Source organism: Euprymna scolopes, chromosome 36 (assembly GCF_053919585.1).
Source record: "Euprymna scolopes isolate OS-2025 chromosome 36, ASM5391958v1, whole genome shotgun sequence".
Taxonomy (NCBI): Eukaryota; Metazoa; Mollusca; class Cephalopoda; order Sepiida; family Sepiolidae; genus Euprymna; species Euprymna scolopes.
The window spans coordinates 81,705,539-81,723,038 of record NC_136517.1 but is presented as its reverse complement, the minus strand read 5'-3'; the positions used below and the strand labels follow the sequence as shown (position 1 = coordinate 81,723,038).

The following is a 17,500-nucleotide window of genomic DNA, read 5'->3' as shown; positions in this document are numbered from 1 at the left end:
CTCCCCTTTTCTTTCATTCACCCTTCATTCCTTACTTTCTTTCATCTATATATTTCTTCATTTTTTTTTTTTTTTTTTTTTTATAAATTACTTTTCCTACCCGGGTATATAAAGATCCTATATCCATACATGCACACACCCAAAAATATCCATATGCATACATTATTACGAGGTTCACTCAAAAACAATCTATTACTCGTTTGGTTACAAATATACCTTCATATAGGTACTTGGTTCGGTTAGTAATACCATGCTTAAATATCCATATCCATATATATATATATATATATATATATATGGATATTTAAGCATATATATATATCGAAAAGGAAAAAATTGTAAAAGAAAATATTTTTTTTTAAATATGTAGGTTCACATGAACAATCGGCAAATGTTCATATGAACCTATATATTTAAAAAAAATATTTTCTTTACCCAAGTTATGCATGATTAAAACTAGAACTTTATTTTTTTAATACGTTTTTCGTATCAAAAATTATTTATTTACGATTATTCTATTTTTCATTGCAAATTGCAATTGTTTTGAAACAAAAATAAATGAATAAATAAACAAACAAACATGTTTTTCTGATGTAAAAAAAAACTATTTGATTGATTTACATATTCAAAAAAAAATTTTTTTTTTTACGACTCAACTCAGTGAAAGAAATCAAAATTAATGTTTTTGGGACTAACATGATTTAATGGCCTTTAAACATAATATAAAAGAAGGAATTAAATAATAATAATAATAATAATAATAATCAAAAATTAACATTTTAGCGTGATGGATCACTTTTCATATATAAATTTAACATAAAATGAAACCCCACTTCTTGATGCTGTATTGAGACATGTAATCGTTAGCATTTTCTCAATTTTGGTGGCAGGGGTGGGAGCAGAAAAGGGGAAATAAGGCGGGATGAGTTCATAAGTTCTAAACATTTTAAAAATACGTAGAAACACTTCAAAACGTGTGTGCATGGGGAACTTTTGATTTTTAAAAATTTGCTTTATAAAGGGGTCACTGTTAAATATTACTTAATCAGTTAATTATTATTTCCTGATATTTTTAAGGCTGTTAACACACACACACACACACATGCACACACACACACAATAAAAACACACACACACAATAAAACACACACACACACACAAACACACACACAATAAAAAACACACACACACACACAATGAACACACACACACACACACACACACACACACACACACACACACACAATAAAAACACAAAAGGTGGACCTGAACAATGCACACTCCCTCCTTGTATTTTTTCTTTTCGTTTTTTTTTTCAATTGATTTCAATGGATTACACCCTTCTTATATAAAGGACTTTTAATTTAATCTAATGGCAATTATGTTAAGATCTTTATCATCCAATGTATTCCCTTCTTTTTCACTGGTCGCCATGTTTGTTTTCGTGCGCGCCTTCATTCAATTTTTGGAGCGTGCGAAATTGCGTATTGTTTACACTGATCGTCACGTTTGTTTTGTCTGTGAGCATTCAATTTTTGCACGAGTATACATTAATTCTGTATACTCACTATTCCATAGCTATATATATATATATATATATATATATATATATATGTATATATATATATATATATATATATATATATAGTCTATTATAAGTAAGAGTTTTTTAATTCTTATGATTTGCAAACATTAAAACATTGCCATTTCATTGTATCAACATTTTTACTTCCTCGCATCCTTTTTATTCCAAAGAAAAAAACAAAACAAAAAACTATCCAACTATTTTTTTTTCGAGGAACACATATTTGTCTCTGATGAGTTGTTTGGTGGATTTCTTCTATTTAACGAAACACATGCAAGACGTACTAAATAAACATATGGATAAAATACTATGAGTGTGAAATAAATACATCTTCTGGTTTTGGAATAACTAATGACATACGCAGATCATGATGTTATAATCTTAAGATCACTCTAGCCGTGTAGACATTAACATAATTGTTAATTTCAGCTGTATTTCTCGCGGTTAACGTTGGCCGTGTGGTTTGTTCCTTGCTAATAAAGTTAGAGATGGCTTTGTGACCGGGTTCAAATCTCCCAACCAGCTGTAATTATAACTCTCTGCGCTGATGATTCCAAAACGGATGAAACACTAGTGTCTGTATATATATATATATATATATATATATATATATATATATATATATATATATATAACTACCTCATTTACACACAAAAAATTAATATACAAAAGTATAAATTTATGCGTAAACTTTAAGTATTTATTTCAAAAGTGCTCAATACATAGGTAGAGCTGGTTAGTAAGTTATAAAATATATATGGCGATTAAGCTACACTGAATATTCCGCGTTTCATCCACTCTAGGATTCTTCAGGCTCATGCGTGAATTTTGTAGTTGTCTGTCGTTTTTATATGCGCACCTTCTATTGAGATTTTAGTTAGCCAATCAGCTTTCTAGCATCCACCGCGCCCTTCCTATCAGCCAATGGACATGCACTTAAGTACTGGATTTGCCTTGAGTCCATCTTTCATCAACCATCCCGGATAAACCATTGCACCTGTAAAACTATCCGTACACTTCGCTTCAAAAGTATTGATTGACGCCGCAGTTGATTTACCTTGTTTATTTCAAAGCAATCAATCATGTGAAGTGACTGCCGATCAATCACGTGCAACGAGGAGGCAGGGGGTTGCAGGGATCAATGACTTGAAATATTTACCTCAAGCATAAAATTGATGCTGATTGAAAGACAAAAGGAGGAGGAAATATTTGCTGCCACATTGGTCGATTTATCATGCCGACTTTTAAGGCACCCCTCTCCTTTAATATGCCAGGCAGGAAATGAGGTACCGCAGGCGGTATTCAATCTTCCACGCTTCTGACAGCATGATGCTGGCCAGAGCGGGAAACTTGTAAGACAAATCTTATGAAGGAAGAAGTGATTTTCATCTTTTTATATACACACACACACACACACACACACACACACACATATATATATATATATATATATATATATATATATATATATATATATATATATATATATAATATAAAGCTGAATGTCTGTGTGTATGTGTGTGTGTCTGGTCACGAATAGGCTCCTATATGGTTGACTATTTTAAAAAACTGATTACATATAATGATAGAAGATGTATCCAGACACAGGAATGGGTATGTTTGACCTGGCAGAACAGTGGTTTATTAAAATTGTGGGGTCTGCGTTCGCGCCTGGTCTACAAAGTATGGAAATAAAAAATTTAAAAATTAAAAAAAAACGTTTACAAGTGTTTTTGATATAGATGTACATAAGAATACTTTGATAAGTATGCTTTAACTAAAATATGGATGGTATAATAAAATTGGGGGGGGGGGGGTCTGCGTTCGCGCCTGGCCTCCATAGAATGGAAATAGGCACAAGACTTTTCATATCTATCTGCGTAAGTATACTTTGATAATTATGTTTCAGCTTGAAGAAATATGGTATAATAAAATTATAGGGTGTTCGTTCGCGCCTGACCTCCATAGAATGGAAATATGTTACAAGGTTTAACAAGTTTTTTTTTTAATATAGATCCACAGAATATTGTGATAAGTATTTCAGTGTGAACAGGTATGGTATAATAAATTATGGGGTTTATCTATTTTATTTTTACTTTCATCATATTTTGCTATGGTTTTGATACCCCCAAACTCGAAGCTATCTCTTTACAACCCTTCCTTTTCATAACCTATCATACTTTCATAAATCAGAGTCCATTTTCTGTAGGCTGTTTTTGAACCCAGTCAACGACGGGTAATTTTGCTAGTATATATATATATATATATATATATATATATATACTTTTATGCACGTTTATATTAATACTTTTATATATATTTATGCTTTTATGCACGTAAAATAATTTTAAACATATACATATATATATATACATACATACATCACATATATATGTATACATAGATATATGTTAAATTTGTCTTTACTAAGCAGTAGTTTGTTGCTACACAGTCATGAGCATGTTTCGGTCTACTCGTATTTACTAACTAGAGACATCGTCAGGCAACAACCCTTATTTTTGAAAACGAAATTCTAAATGAAGAGCGAAAATTAACTTTATATATCTAAATTAACTTTATATATATATATATATATACTAGCTGTACCTCCACGCGTTGTACCATTATGCTTATAAATTACGATAAAACTTGCTGAGTATTTTACGGTTGTTGTAAAAATGGAACGGAAACTTAAATTTCGCTCCGTTTTAATCTTTCTTAATTTTTTAATTGTCCCCCCCCCAAATAAGTATAATAAAAAAATTAAACAATTGTACTTTATGTATATAAAACACAAAATATTAAAAAAAAAAAAAAAAAAAAAAGTTAATAATGAAAGGGAAATAATTCCATTTTTAAACGAAAAAGTCAGTTTGGTATATCTCTTTGTTATTTTTTTACATAAGTCCAGCTTATCATTCACATTGGAAATGTCGACATTTATAGGTACGTTTACAACGAATAAACACTCCAATATACCCATGTTAAGAACGGCTTTCGGAATAGACACCCCTAACCTTGTCAGCATACCCGAAAAGCTATAAAAGTTGATGTGTCGAATGTGAACGATGAGTTGGACGTAATGTAAAAATGTACCGAATTTAAAAGGGAACGAAGTTCAAATTTCCGTTCCATTTTTACAACAACCGTAAAACAGAGCATTCGATGCTAATTTTACCTAACTTATTGCATTACTGCTATTTTTTTTAAGCAAAAAAAAAAATATTTAGGTTTGGCTATAAATTCCTAAACTCATTTCACCCTAAATAAGTTAGGTGACTGAAATAGGATCTAATTGAATCTTTAATTTCTTGAATAGTATGCAAGAAATTCATTTTTCTTCGCGTTATATCGAATTCATTAATACGGACTTTAGGGACTTTTTTCGTCATGTTCCTGTAAAAATTATTTTTATTGTTACAAATTACGATGCTTTATTTATATAAAAAAAGCAAAAATAAATTCTTGCGTATTTTATTTACTACTGAAAACCATAACTTTAGTAAAGGTATTTTTTGTTTAAACAAAATAAAACATTTTCACTAAGAATTAAGGAAAAATAATTAGTTCATTATATTCTGCGATCATTATTTGATAAACACTGCAATTTTCATTAAAATTGGTTAATTTCCTGATTTTTGGTGAATTTTTAAGTAAAGGAAGGGGTCAAAATGTGTATACACTTTGAGCGTCGGCATTCATTTGGTCTGTACCTATAATTTTTCGATGAATATTTGATAGGAAAGCGACCACGTGCGGTTAATTTAAATTAAATTTCAATCACATGGTTACATTATCAATAATCATGTGATTAAACCCATTGAAAATTTACCGATATTGTAAACACATTCTGTTAGTGGTGAGTGGCAACTGAGATTTAAAAAAAACCCTGCGAGATCAGGAGAAAGAAATCTCCAGAAAATTGCTAGATTTTTAACTTTTATCGTCTGAAATTTTCAAAAATCGCTAATTCACCCCCCACCCAAAAAAACTCCATATTTTAACTTCCTACCATCAAAAATTATAAATATAGTATATTCAATATATAAAATGTTCCGTGTTTTCTCACTATATGTTTCTGGAATTATATTGAAGCGGTTAGCTCCCCAGAAGGCTTACATATTTTATCAGCTAGTTTTACCTGTTTATTTCAGAGAGGGTATTTTTTTTTTTGCAAGAAACAAATCATAAGCTCAAACTTTTTATAATAAAAGTTAAATTGAAATATACTGCAAATTAAACATCACAATAATGGTGCAACATATTTTGAAATTAGAAAAATAAAAAAACAAAAACTTTGTTTTAGCATGTTAACAGTATTTAGGTTGGTAGATAATTAAATATTGGTATAAGTTTTTTTTTTTTTTTGCTGTTGTTTCTTGCTTTTTACAATTTTCGACTAAATACTTCTAAATTAAGCGGGGTTGCTTAGATCGTATGTTAAACTAAACTTCGGAAGTTGGAATGCCCCCCCAATGTACTTGGAAAAATCGATTTTATAGCGAGATTTAAGAATGGTTAGCCGAAAAAAAGGTGAAAAACAAAACAAATAATCAATAAATAATTGTTACCGAAGGTAATAAATGCTACTTTTTTTACTTACATGAATGAGTTTATTTTATGTTTTAAAGTATTTTCAAGCGCTTTTCTTTATTTTTTAATCTAAAATTGCGTGTGTGTGGGTGCCAAATATCTCCAGATTTCTAGAATTCCCCGCTAGATTTCAAACGAAATCTCCAGATCTAGCAGGAAAACCGCTAAATTGGAAACACTGGTCATGTGACGGGAAGCGGTAATAAATAATTGCCCCTAAATAAAAACAAAATGGCCTATCAGTACAAAGAAAACCACCTATTTATTATAGAAAAATTAAGTATAATGTTATAATTAAAAAGAAATATATAAAAACACACATGGGTATGGTAAACATATTATACCAAAACGTGGAAGCCATCCGTTCAGTGGTTCTTTAGACTATTAATTGCGAACGAACCAAGAGTTACATTTTTATATACATAGATATATATGACAGAAGTTGCTTTCTTAGAGTCTCACACCGTCAATCTCTGTAACAGAAAGATTAAACATTCAGATGATGAATAACAATGCAATTTGCAATCCTCTCTTAACCATTCATGCAGAATAAAAAATAGGAGGCATGACATTTAGTATGCCTCTCCTACGATTTGGTTTTTGAACGATTTGGCTTTTGAAAAGCTTTGCAGAAAAAATTATTTTCGAAAACCACGGCTCCACTATATTTAGTTGAAGCATCTCTGCTCCTTCAACTTTAAAGTGTAAAATAATAAAAAAAAAAGAAGAAATAAAAAAAGAAATAAAAAAATAAGGCAAATAAATATTTAATGAACAACCAGCAAACAAACAAAAAATTAAGGTAAATAAATATTCCAAAAACTGAATATGTCTTGTTTTCTTTTTATCTATCTTTCTCCTAAATGTTTATCGTCAAAAATACTATTATTAACCAATACTTTTTTCTTATATTTAAAGCGAGAAAAAAAAAAAAAAAAGTCTCCCATGAAATTGAACATTTTCAAAATTATATTTGCATATTATCTGAACTCAAAAACACGCGTCTTTTATTTTCTCTAAAGTATGCATTACTTCTAGCTAGTCTAAAGTTAATACGTAACCCTAAAGGTATCACTTCTTAACCAGATTTTTAAACAAGTTAAAAATAATCAGACTTCCAATTTGATAAAAGTTGTAGCTAGAATGGTCGAACATTCTCGTATGAGATAAAGGCAAAAAGTATCTATGCATTAACATGGGAGGGGAGATTATCTTCAAGTACTACCCTAAGCTGGGAATGGGGCAACGGACTTCAGTACCTCTCGCCTCTCCTATTTTGTCATTCAGTCCTCATTTCCAATGAGTGATTTTTCTGACAAAGGGTGAAGAAAAAGCTGCTTTCCAGGTCGGTAGTACTTTGTAAAGAGTAGCCTGAGATGTCGGAAAATTTATGTTTCTATGTCTATCCTTGTGGTCATGTCACTAGTAAGGGTGCTGGAGGTAAACCTGGGCCGACATTACCCGCCTGACAGTCAGGGATCCAAACCTTGGATTAACCACTAAGGAGGCTGTCCTATCAGCAGGTGCAAAGTACCGGGGCTGCTGTATTGCCATTTGGTGAATGGATTCTGGACCATACAGTAGTTTCTGGTAGGGCCTCTTGATGCCATACTAGTGGGTAATTGTAACGGCTTTACCTTATCATGTGCTACAAAAAAAAAAAATTTCTTGTCTTTTTCTCTCTTATTTTCCCTCTCTGTCCTGCTCCAACCAAGTCTATCGACCTGCTCCATAAATCCCAAAACCTCAACATGACAAATCTAAAAAAAAACAAAAAAACACACGAATAAACCTAGAACCCCATCCTTCAACGTAGACCCCTACTACCAGGTCTCCTTCTCCAACATCAGGGGTCTACGTTCCAACCTTCCAGAGGTTGAAACACAATTACAGGAGACGAAACCAGACATATTCTTTCTAAGTGAAACTGACATAGGACCAATCACTTCCCTAGACGAATTCATAATTAAAGGATACTCTAACTTAACATCTAAATCTGACCCCCAAGATCGCCATGGGCATGGAATATGTGCCTACATCAAAGATGGGTTTCCATGTGGTAGGAATATCTCCAGAGAAGACCCTAATTTACCTTATATGTGTTTCCGGGTTGCACTAGCTTACACCACTGCATTTATATTTGCCCTCTATCGCCCCCACAACGGTGAGGTTACTATCTTTAAAAGCATATCTGAGAAAATTGACCACATCCTGTCTGCTCATCCTTCGGCTAACATTCACATTTGTGGTGTCTTCAATGTCCATAATGTGGAATAGCTGACCCACTCAAATAAAACCGATGATGAGGGGGAGGTTCTGTCATGATTTTGCCACTGCCTATGACCTCACTCAGATTGTTCACGAACCCACCCGTGTGTCCGATACTACCGGTCAGTATGCAAGCCTTCTAGACCTTTTCCTCACAACTTCCCCTGAGCTACGTTCATGTTCCGTTCTAGATCCTCTGGGATCCTCCGACCACTCTGTTGTATCAGTTAAGATAAAAATGAAATGTAATAAGACTTCAGACGTACCTCTCCACCGTACTGTATATCGATACTCTATGGCTGATTGGGATAGCTCCCGTACATTCATATCTGATCTACCGCTGCATTCCATGTTTAAACAGGACGTGTCCTCCATAGTATCAGACCTGACTGAATGGTTAATTGTAGGCATAGACAGATTCATACCATCGAAAAAATTCCAACAAAACCTAACAGCCAGCCATGGTTCTCCCCAAAATGTGCTGCTGCCATCGCACACAGAAATCACTTTTTCCATAGCTACCAATGTAATAGATGTACTGAGACTAAAGCTGCTTTCAGGAATGCCAGCAACCACTGTAAAAGAGTAATAAAAAATGCAAGAGAGCTATATGCTCAGTCCGTTAAATCCAAAGTAGCTGAGCAGCGGCTTGGTTCCCACCAGTTTTGGCAAATAGCAAATAGGATCCTGAACAGAAGCGTGTGTTCTATCCCAACAATCATCAATGGACCTGAGGTCATCTCGTCAGCATCAGACAAGGCCAGACTATTTGCCAAGAACTTTGCAGTCAATTCTACTCTATGCGACGAAGGCCATCAACTCCCCGTATTTCCTCCTATAACAGACAACACGCTATGCAACATACAAATATCTGTGTATGAGGTCGCCAAGCTAACCAAGAACCTTGATTCCAGTAAAGCAACTGTCCCTGACGGCATTCCAGTTATAGTGCTGAAAAAGCTCCAACCAGAACTTTCCCCCATACTTACAAAACTGTTTAAGCGTTGCCTTAAGGAGAAGTGCTTTCCAACACCCTGGAAAACCTCATCAGTATGCCCTGTATTTAAGAATTCAGGTGAAAAGTCATCTCCCTCTCAGTACAGACCAATAAGTCTCCTGTGTGTCATGAGTAAGTTGTTGGAATCCATATTAAATAAAGAAGTAGTCAACCACCTCAACAGAAACAACCTTCTTAGTGACATGCAATATGGTTTCTGCTCTGCAAGATCTACAGCAGATGTGCTAACGGTTATATTTCATAAGATTAGTGAATCTCTTGACAAAGGCTTCCTTTCCAGGGCAATTGCTCTTGACATATCGAAGGCCTTTGATAAAGTATGGCATAAGGGCCTACTTCACAAGATTTCCAGCTACTGTATCACTGGAAATGTTTTCTCAATCATTAAATCATTTCTCTCCGATAGGTTCATAAGAGTAGTGGTTGATGGGCAGAAATCAGAAGCCCACAGTATTAATGCTGGAGTCCCTCAGGGATCCAACCTGGGCTCAACTCTCTTCCTGATCTACATCAATGATCTACCAAAACACATACTTAAATCATTCGTTGACATCTATGCTGATGACACGACCATCTACGGCAACACACCAAAGGCTGTAAATGACAAAGTTCTCTCTAATTCTCTCTCAGTGGGGGAAGAGGTGGCTGGTCACTTTTAATGCATCCAAAACCAAGCTTCTATCTTTACATCATCAACACTCTGATCCCAATCTGGCATCAATTGAAATGGATGACTCTCGTCTTGGGGAGGTTCCATGTTTTGACAAGCTTCTGGGCTTGACCTTTACTCCTGATCTGAAATGGAACATGTACATCAGGTCTGTTGCCAAGGACACTGGGAAAATGGTGGGATCCTTCTACCGCTCCAGAAGATATCTCACTACTGATGCAATTCTCTATCTGCATAAAAGCCAAGTACGTCCAAGGATGGAGTACTGCTGCCACATCTGGGCAGGAGCTGTTAAAAACAGCCTATCATGTCTTGACAGAGTACAACATAGACTTTGTGGTTTAGTGAGGGATGCCCTTTTCTCTTCCCTGCAACCTCTCTCCCATAGAAGAGACGTTGCTCGCCTGTCTTTGTTTTATCGTTATTTCCATGGCAGGTGCTCGTCTGAGCTCTAATCTCTCGCCCCCCTTGCCAATCTTTCACGAGAAACACCCATCTGGCTGAAACTACTGTCAATAATTTTCCCCACTCTTTATCTGTGCCTAAATCCAAACTTAGATTCCATGAGCAAAGCTTCTTTCTTAGAACTGCACACCAGTGGAACTCTCTGCCGCTTGCCTGTTTCCCACCTGACTACAACTTGGATGTCTTCAAGTCCAACATAAACAAGTTCCTGACAAACCGCCCCCTTAAGTAAGACACTCTATCAAACCTATAATACTAATTATTACTACAATACTATCTCATTGATTACTGTACACGCAATAACCCTTATCCCTGAGTGGCCTTCGGGCCTTGATAAGTGGTGACCCCCATGTAAAAAAAAAAAAAAGCAAACAAGCAAAAAATATTAAGGTAAATAAATATTTCAAAAACAAACAAGCAAAAAATATTAAGGTAAATAAATATTTCAAAAACAACCCCACGAACAAAAAAAAATAAGACAAATAAATATTACACAAATAAACAAACACAAAAAAATTAGGGATTCTTACCTGAAAGTTAAACGCAAGAGTATCAATAGGAATGGTGTGCTTCCTGGCATAATTTTGCATGACGCCCGTGAGGAAGGCCTGCGTGAAGAAGAATCCCGACACCCAGAACGAGGCAGGCTTGCCGTGATCAAACCAATTCTAAAATAAAACAAAAAACGGAATGAGAAATAAGAGAATAAGACAAAGAAGATTCGATGGTGGAAATGTTGCGACTAAAACAATCAAGATAAAGACACTCGTTCAGTCCTCAAATATTTTATACCAATCTCGAGGATGACCCAATCCTTCACAAAGCATTTATTTCAGACCATATCTAGATTCATGCCTCCATGCACTGAAGCCCGTATCAACGTCATTGCTTTGTGTCTTCTAGGTCAAATCTCACCTGACTTTAAGTGCACTAGACTAGATGAAGAATGTCATTGTCTTATTAGACGGAAGGTTGCCATCATCACTCCAAACCTGGTCTGATAGATTTGTAGAGATAAAGAAGAGCCTCGGGTATTTTAGAAAGTGTTTCGAGTGATAGACTATGCAAAAAACAGAAAGGTTAATGCATATAAAATTAGATGCAGAAGGCTGCCACTGTTTTATTAGACAAATAGTGTCCAGCTATTGAGTTGATGGGGTGGAGAAGAGGGGAGTGCGAACGAAAACCATTCGAGGCTCAGATGTGGCCTGCATGCCGGGGGAGGGAGTGCAGACACCTAGTTTAATCAAATATATATTTGTTTTATTTATTTATATACTAATATAATTTTTTTAAAATGTTCCCCCTGATGGGTTGAGGTTACTTCTGTGATGGTCATTTTATACTGCTATCTTGTTGAGTCTTGCCCTTGAATCAAATTCTATCCTACTTTCATCGTTACCGTTTACTACAAACACATGTCAGGAATTCAAAGGGGAGATAAGTCCCATATCAGCACTTCAAACGTTTGTTTCTTTATATAGTTACTAGCAGGAAATATATTTGGTCTAATGTGTTGTTTTTACGTTTTTAAAATAATTAATTATGGCGGTTTTCGGCCTCCGTATTTCTCAACTGGAAGAAAGAGAGACAACTCCGTTTGTGAACCTCTAATATGACAATTTATAATCGCAGAATTTTTTAATCCTTGCTTAAAAAATTCTTTTATTTTAAAAGTACATGGAATATAAAATATAAATATGGACAAATTCTTAACAATGAAGAATGGAAGCACCCATTGATTAGTATTTTTTATAGGTCGGTGATTTTTGGAATTTATATATATTTTTATATTTGAAGTAAGTTATAATTCGTTGATTTTCTTGAAATCTTTTTTAAAGAAAACCGATTAAAAAATATTGCATATTTTTCTATTAAACCTTTTTATTATTTTTAAAATTTGGTCTTTGCTCCTTTTATTGAAAAAAAAAATAAGGGTTTAATTTACATTTTTCAAGTAGTTATAAGCTTCGAAAGACAGTGAGTCTAATTATTCAAATTTTTATCACTCATTTTTAATGGCGACATCTGACACTGCTAGTCCAGCTGTTGAGTTGATCGAGTGGGGGTGGGGGGGGGTCGAACAAAAACCATTTGAAGCCCAGATGTGGCTCACATACCAGGGGTTGCCGACTCATGGTTTAATCAAATATGTATTTGTTTTAGTTATTTATATACTAACTAGCAGGGCGATCCGACGTTGCTCGGGATTAAAAGAGGATTAACAAATGTTCCACACGTCTAATACTTTTATTGTCATCGAAATCGGTGAAATCGCTCATTCTCAATCAAATCAATTTATTGACTGGAACTCACCGCTATGCACTGGGAGGAAGCTTCACATGCCTCTTTGTAGTGACTTAGTCCACAATTCATTGTAGTCTACAATACATTGTAGAGAACCTACTGTTGATTTTATGAAATTATTTTTAATTTTATAAAATGTCTTGAATTAAGTTTAAAATGCAAAAGTCAAGTACGATGATCCAATTATACTCTGAACAGAAGCGTTCATTTTGAACGCGCCTCTGTCTTATCAAAGAATATACTGTTGATTTTATAGGCCGAGCCATTCTGCTTGTGCGGTGATAAAACTGCTTGAATGCAATTATGTTGGTAGGCTGCATAAAAGTGTTAACTTTGACCAAAATTGAACTGTTTCTTCTTTAATCAGATTTCTTTGATTATCGATTTTTGATACTTATCAGAGGTATTCCGATACAAAACCTATCTAAAAACATTCCCAGGCACATAAAGTACATGTGTGTGAAATTTAGCAAAAATCAGCGCAGTCGTTTTGGAGTCTATAGTACATGAACACACACACATATATAGTACAGACAAAGTGCTTTATATATATATATATATATATATATATATATATATATATATATATATATATATAGATAGATAGATAGATAGATAGATAGAATTTTTTAAATGTTTCCCTTAATGGGTTGAGGTTACTTCTGTTAGAAAACTTTAACCGTGATTTTTATACAGCTATCTTGTTTTAGTTATTTATATACTAATCTAATTTTTTAAACGTTTAGCAAAAATCGGCCCAGTCGTTTTAGAGTCTATAGGACATAAACACACACACACACACACACACACACACACACACACACACACACACACACACACACAAAGTGCCTTTATAGATAGATCGATAGATAGATAGATAGATAGAAATTTTTAAATGTTTCCTCTAATGGGGTAAGTGTTCTGTTAGAAGACTTTAACCGTGATGGTCATTTTATATAGCTATCTTGTTTGAAAAATAGCAATGCATCTAAGACTAGATGCAGAAGGTTGCCATCTATTGTATCTTGTTGTCCTCAGGGTAAAATCACCGGCAATCCTTGCAATTAATGAACAGTTACGACCAGTGAGAAAATATTATTTTGTCTCTTAGTCCTCACATTCCATGAACGAAGTTTCTGAAAAAGGGGGAAGAATTAATGTTTTTCGGCGGATTGTGCAATCCCTTGCTTCACAATTACATGCACATACATTCTTACAGGGGGTATCCATTGCTTCTAGAGACCGAACTGAGGACAGTTTTTATTAATATTAGTGTCGGGACGATTAATCAGAATTGGAATTAGGAATTGGAAAAACCAGAACTCTTTGAGGTATCGGAATCGGAAAAATTTATGTCTATTTTCTGATGCCAAAAACGATTCCTTTAATTTTTTTTTTCATTCGACTTTATTTAAAACAACATTTTTCCACTCCTACTAGTAATGATAAAATAAGGTGCTTATATATTTGGCACAGCACTATTTTGAAATAGTTTTTTCATGTTAAATTCAAGTGTCACAATATTTTTTTTTTTTTTTTATTAAATTGTAAGGTGGAAGCATAGAATAGTTACAAAACACCTTCCCCTCCCCATGTTAAGAATGGCTTTCGAAATAATAACGTTATTATTTCAGAGCGGTACCAAAATAAAATACATAAGTACCTAAAATAATAAATATTCATTGATTTTAAACTAACAGTTAAAGCAAAAATCTATAAACCATCACTTGCAAGTGTGATTATACGTTTGATAAAATATCCGCACATTGACCATGTATTTTACAGTAAGTAAGAAAAAAAAAAGATAACAACATTATAGTTAAATATTTAGAGATTTATAAAGAACCGAAATTGGAAACAGTACTTGTATTGGAATTCGGGAAACATATTGCAATCGTCCCATCACTAAATAATACGTTTGACTTCATAAAATTCTTGACATGATATGCACATTGGAGATTCTTCATCTGCAATAAACGCTTATGAATAATATTTGTGTGTCCTACATGGAATCTGGTTACTACTTCCTCTTGCCTTTCAAAACAAGAACCATGTCCACGTTCATCCCTCTGGCCGTTATAAGCGTGCTTACCTTCTCATACAAATGAGCTGACTTCATTATCGCAACGTATCAGTGTTGCCAAGGCAACGTATCAATGTTGCCAAGGCAACGTATCAATGTTGCCAAGGCAACGTATCAATGTTGCCAAGGCAACGTATTTAGTTATCTAATCAGCCCCATCCCATTTTTTTTTTTTCTATTCGTAGAAATTGTAAAAGAAATGGCTTCTACAGGCACTAAATATGACAACATTTACGAGAAATGAAAAGATCACGTTGAACAGATATAAATGGAGGTTTTCCATGGTCTTACTTAACCCTGACAATAACACCAGTTTCGGTTTAGTAATCATTAGGCCTGTGACAACAGCATATTCTTTTCATTGTTTTGACTCTTGAGTATATATCCGAAACAGTTAGACGCAGTTAATCAACCGAGAACCACATCACTCTATATAAAAGCATATAAGATATCAACAGATACACACCCGAGAGTCAAAACAGTGAAAAGAATATGCTGTTGTCCTAGTCCTAGTAATCATTAATGCTAAATATGGGATAGCAATCATGAAACTTGTCATGGGAGAACGTTTTTCCTCATAAAAGTATTAAGATATTAAAATTTCTTATAATCTATATATCTATAAAAGCGAAAGTGTCTGTGTGTGTGTGTGTCTGTCTGTCTGTCTGTGTACATTTCCCTACGCAATAACTCTGTCAATTTTACGCTTACAGACTCGAAATTTGATATACAGGGAATCGAGATTTGGGAAAATCTTTGTAATCCATGTTCGGCCAGAAATTTGGCTGTTAAGGGGTCAAAGTTCAACGATTTGACCGTTGAGATCTACCCAACTCCTCCGCCAATTTTGGATCTAAACACTTGAAATTTTAGATATCGTTTCCTTGAACATGGATCTAACTTAATAACTTGATTTGAACCCAAAACAATAAATTTTAAGGGGTCATAATAAGGATTAAAGTTTTTAAAAATTTGACCTCTGCGGTCTCTACCAAATTACTCAGACAATTTCTGGTCTAACCATTTGAAATTTTACATAAAGGGTATTCAGATATAGGGCAAGCTTTTTAATCGGTTTGAGTGGAAAATTTGAGCTATCAATATATAAATGTATGTATGTATGTTTGCATGTCTGCCTAAAACTTTCGACAGAGGCGACAAATTTTCACAAGATCAGTAGCGTTTTGAAGCTCGACCCTTCAGACGACAAATACCGAAAAATTAGCAAAAAATATTAATTCCTTCATCCTAAACTGAGCACTTTTCTACAGGGAGGGGTCGCTTTTTTCGCCGATATTTTCGAAAGTCATCCTCTCTTTTCGATTGTTAAGCCTTAATTTAAACCTACGTCACTTCCGGTTTGACGGTGGTCGTAACAGCAAAGACGTCACGTTTTTTTCCTCCTTCACGGTACAGGTTCGAGCCTGCCTTCCTACTACCACTTTTTTTTTTTCAACACACACCTCCGAACACCCGGGCAACGCCGGGCACCCATGCTAGTAATATTAAAAATGTATAATTATTACTATTAAAAACAGTACATTAAGATTAGCATACAACATTATTAGTATATAAAATGTTCTTTTTAAGAGTTTCTGGCGAGTTCTAAATATAGAATATAAAAATGTTCTTTTTCGAGAAGTTCTGGAATATTCTAAGTTGTGGTGTTCCATTTAGAGCGTTTCTGGAACTTTCCATTCCCCCCAAACTATAAAAGAATGCTGATACCATCAACTCTTTAGTTAGTCAGCTAGTAAGTCAGATTGAATCATTACGCTGCTCCAGGTTGTCAGACACTGACTAGATTATTCCGGCCAAAATTTCCTGGGATCCAAATCCGATCAAAAGGAATCTTATAAAAAAGAATTAATTACAAACACCCTCAAAGAAAAACTGGACATTTGGTAATCATAAAGATTTTCTGGCCTTCTCTCTGACCAAAGAATATTGTTTATTAATTCTCAATAACTCGCATTTTTTTCTTTTTCTAAACGTAAACTAGGTTGAATTAAAGATCGTTTTTTAACGTGGAGAAAAGGAACAAAAATAAAAATTGTCTCAGTCGTGAATGATTTCTCCTCCATTGAAAGAAAACAAGTAATTGAAGTGCAGCATCTGAAGAACAGATATTACACTTTGATCTTGGCCAGAAATTATTCATTGTCTTTCCTTCAAAATACTTTTAGTACTAATTAACTGTAATAAAGTACGTTATTTTATTGCTATTAACTAGGGCTGTGACAACAGCATATTCTTTGCATTGCTGTTACTCTCGAATATATATCCGACACAGTTAGATACAATTAATCAATAGGGAACCATATCACTCTACATAAAAAAAAAACATATAAGATATGAATGGATATATTTCTGAGAATCAAAGCAAGGAAAAGAATATGCTGTTGTCATAGCCCTACTAATAACATGGTATACCCACCCTAAACAAAGTATATCGCCACTGGGACGTAAGGGTCTACTAATTGGGACCATGCCTAAGAAAATTTATCAAGA

The 17,500-nt window shown here is 34.2% G+C and overlaps 1 protein-coding gene across 3 annotated transcripts in view; it reads right to left on the bottom strand.

Annotated features, from left to right (window-relative positions):
* Nucleotides 1-17,500, bottom strand: part of LOC145260629 (dynein axonemal heavy chain 12-like) — a 572,171-nt gene that overhangs the window by 11,485 nt on the left and 543,186 nt on the right. For all 3 annotated transcript variants that reach the window (XM_080118949.1, XM_080118950.1, XM_080118948.1), the window contains exon 67: nt 11,130-11,267. In XM_080118949.1, coding sequence (XP_079975075.1) covers nt 11,130-11,267 — 138 coding nt within the window. The remainder of the gene's footprint in view (nt 1-11,129; nt 11,268-17,500) is intronic.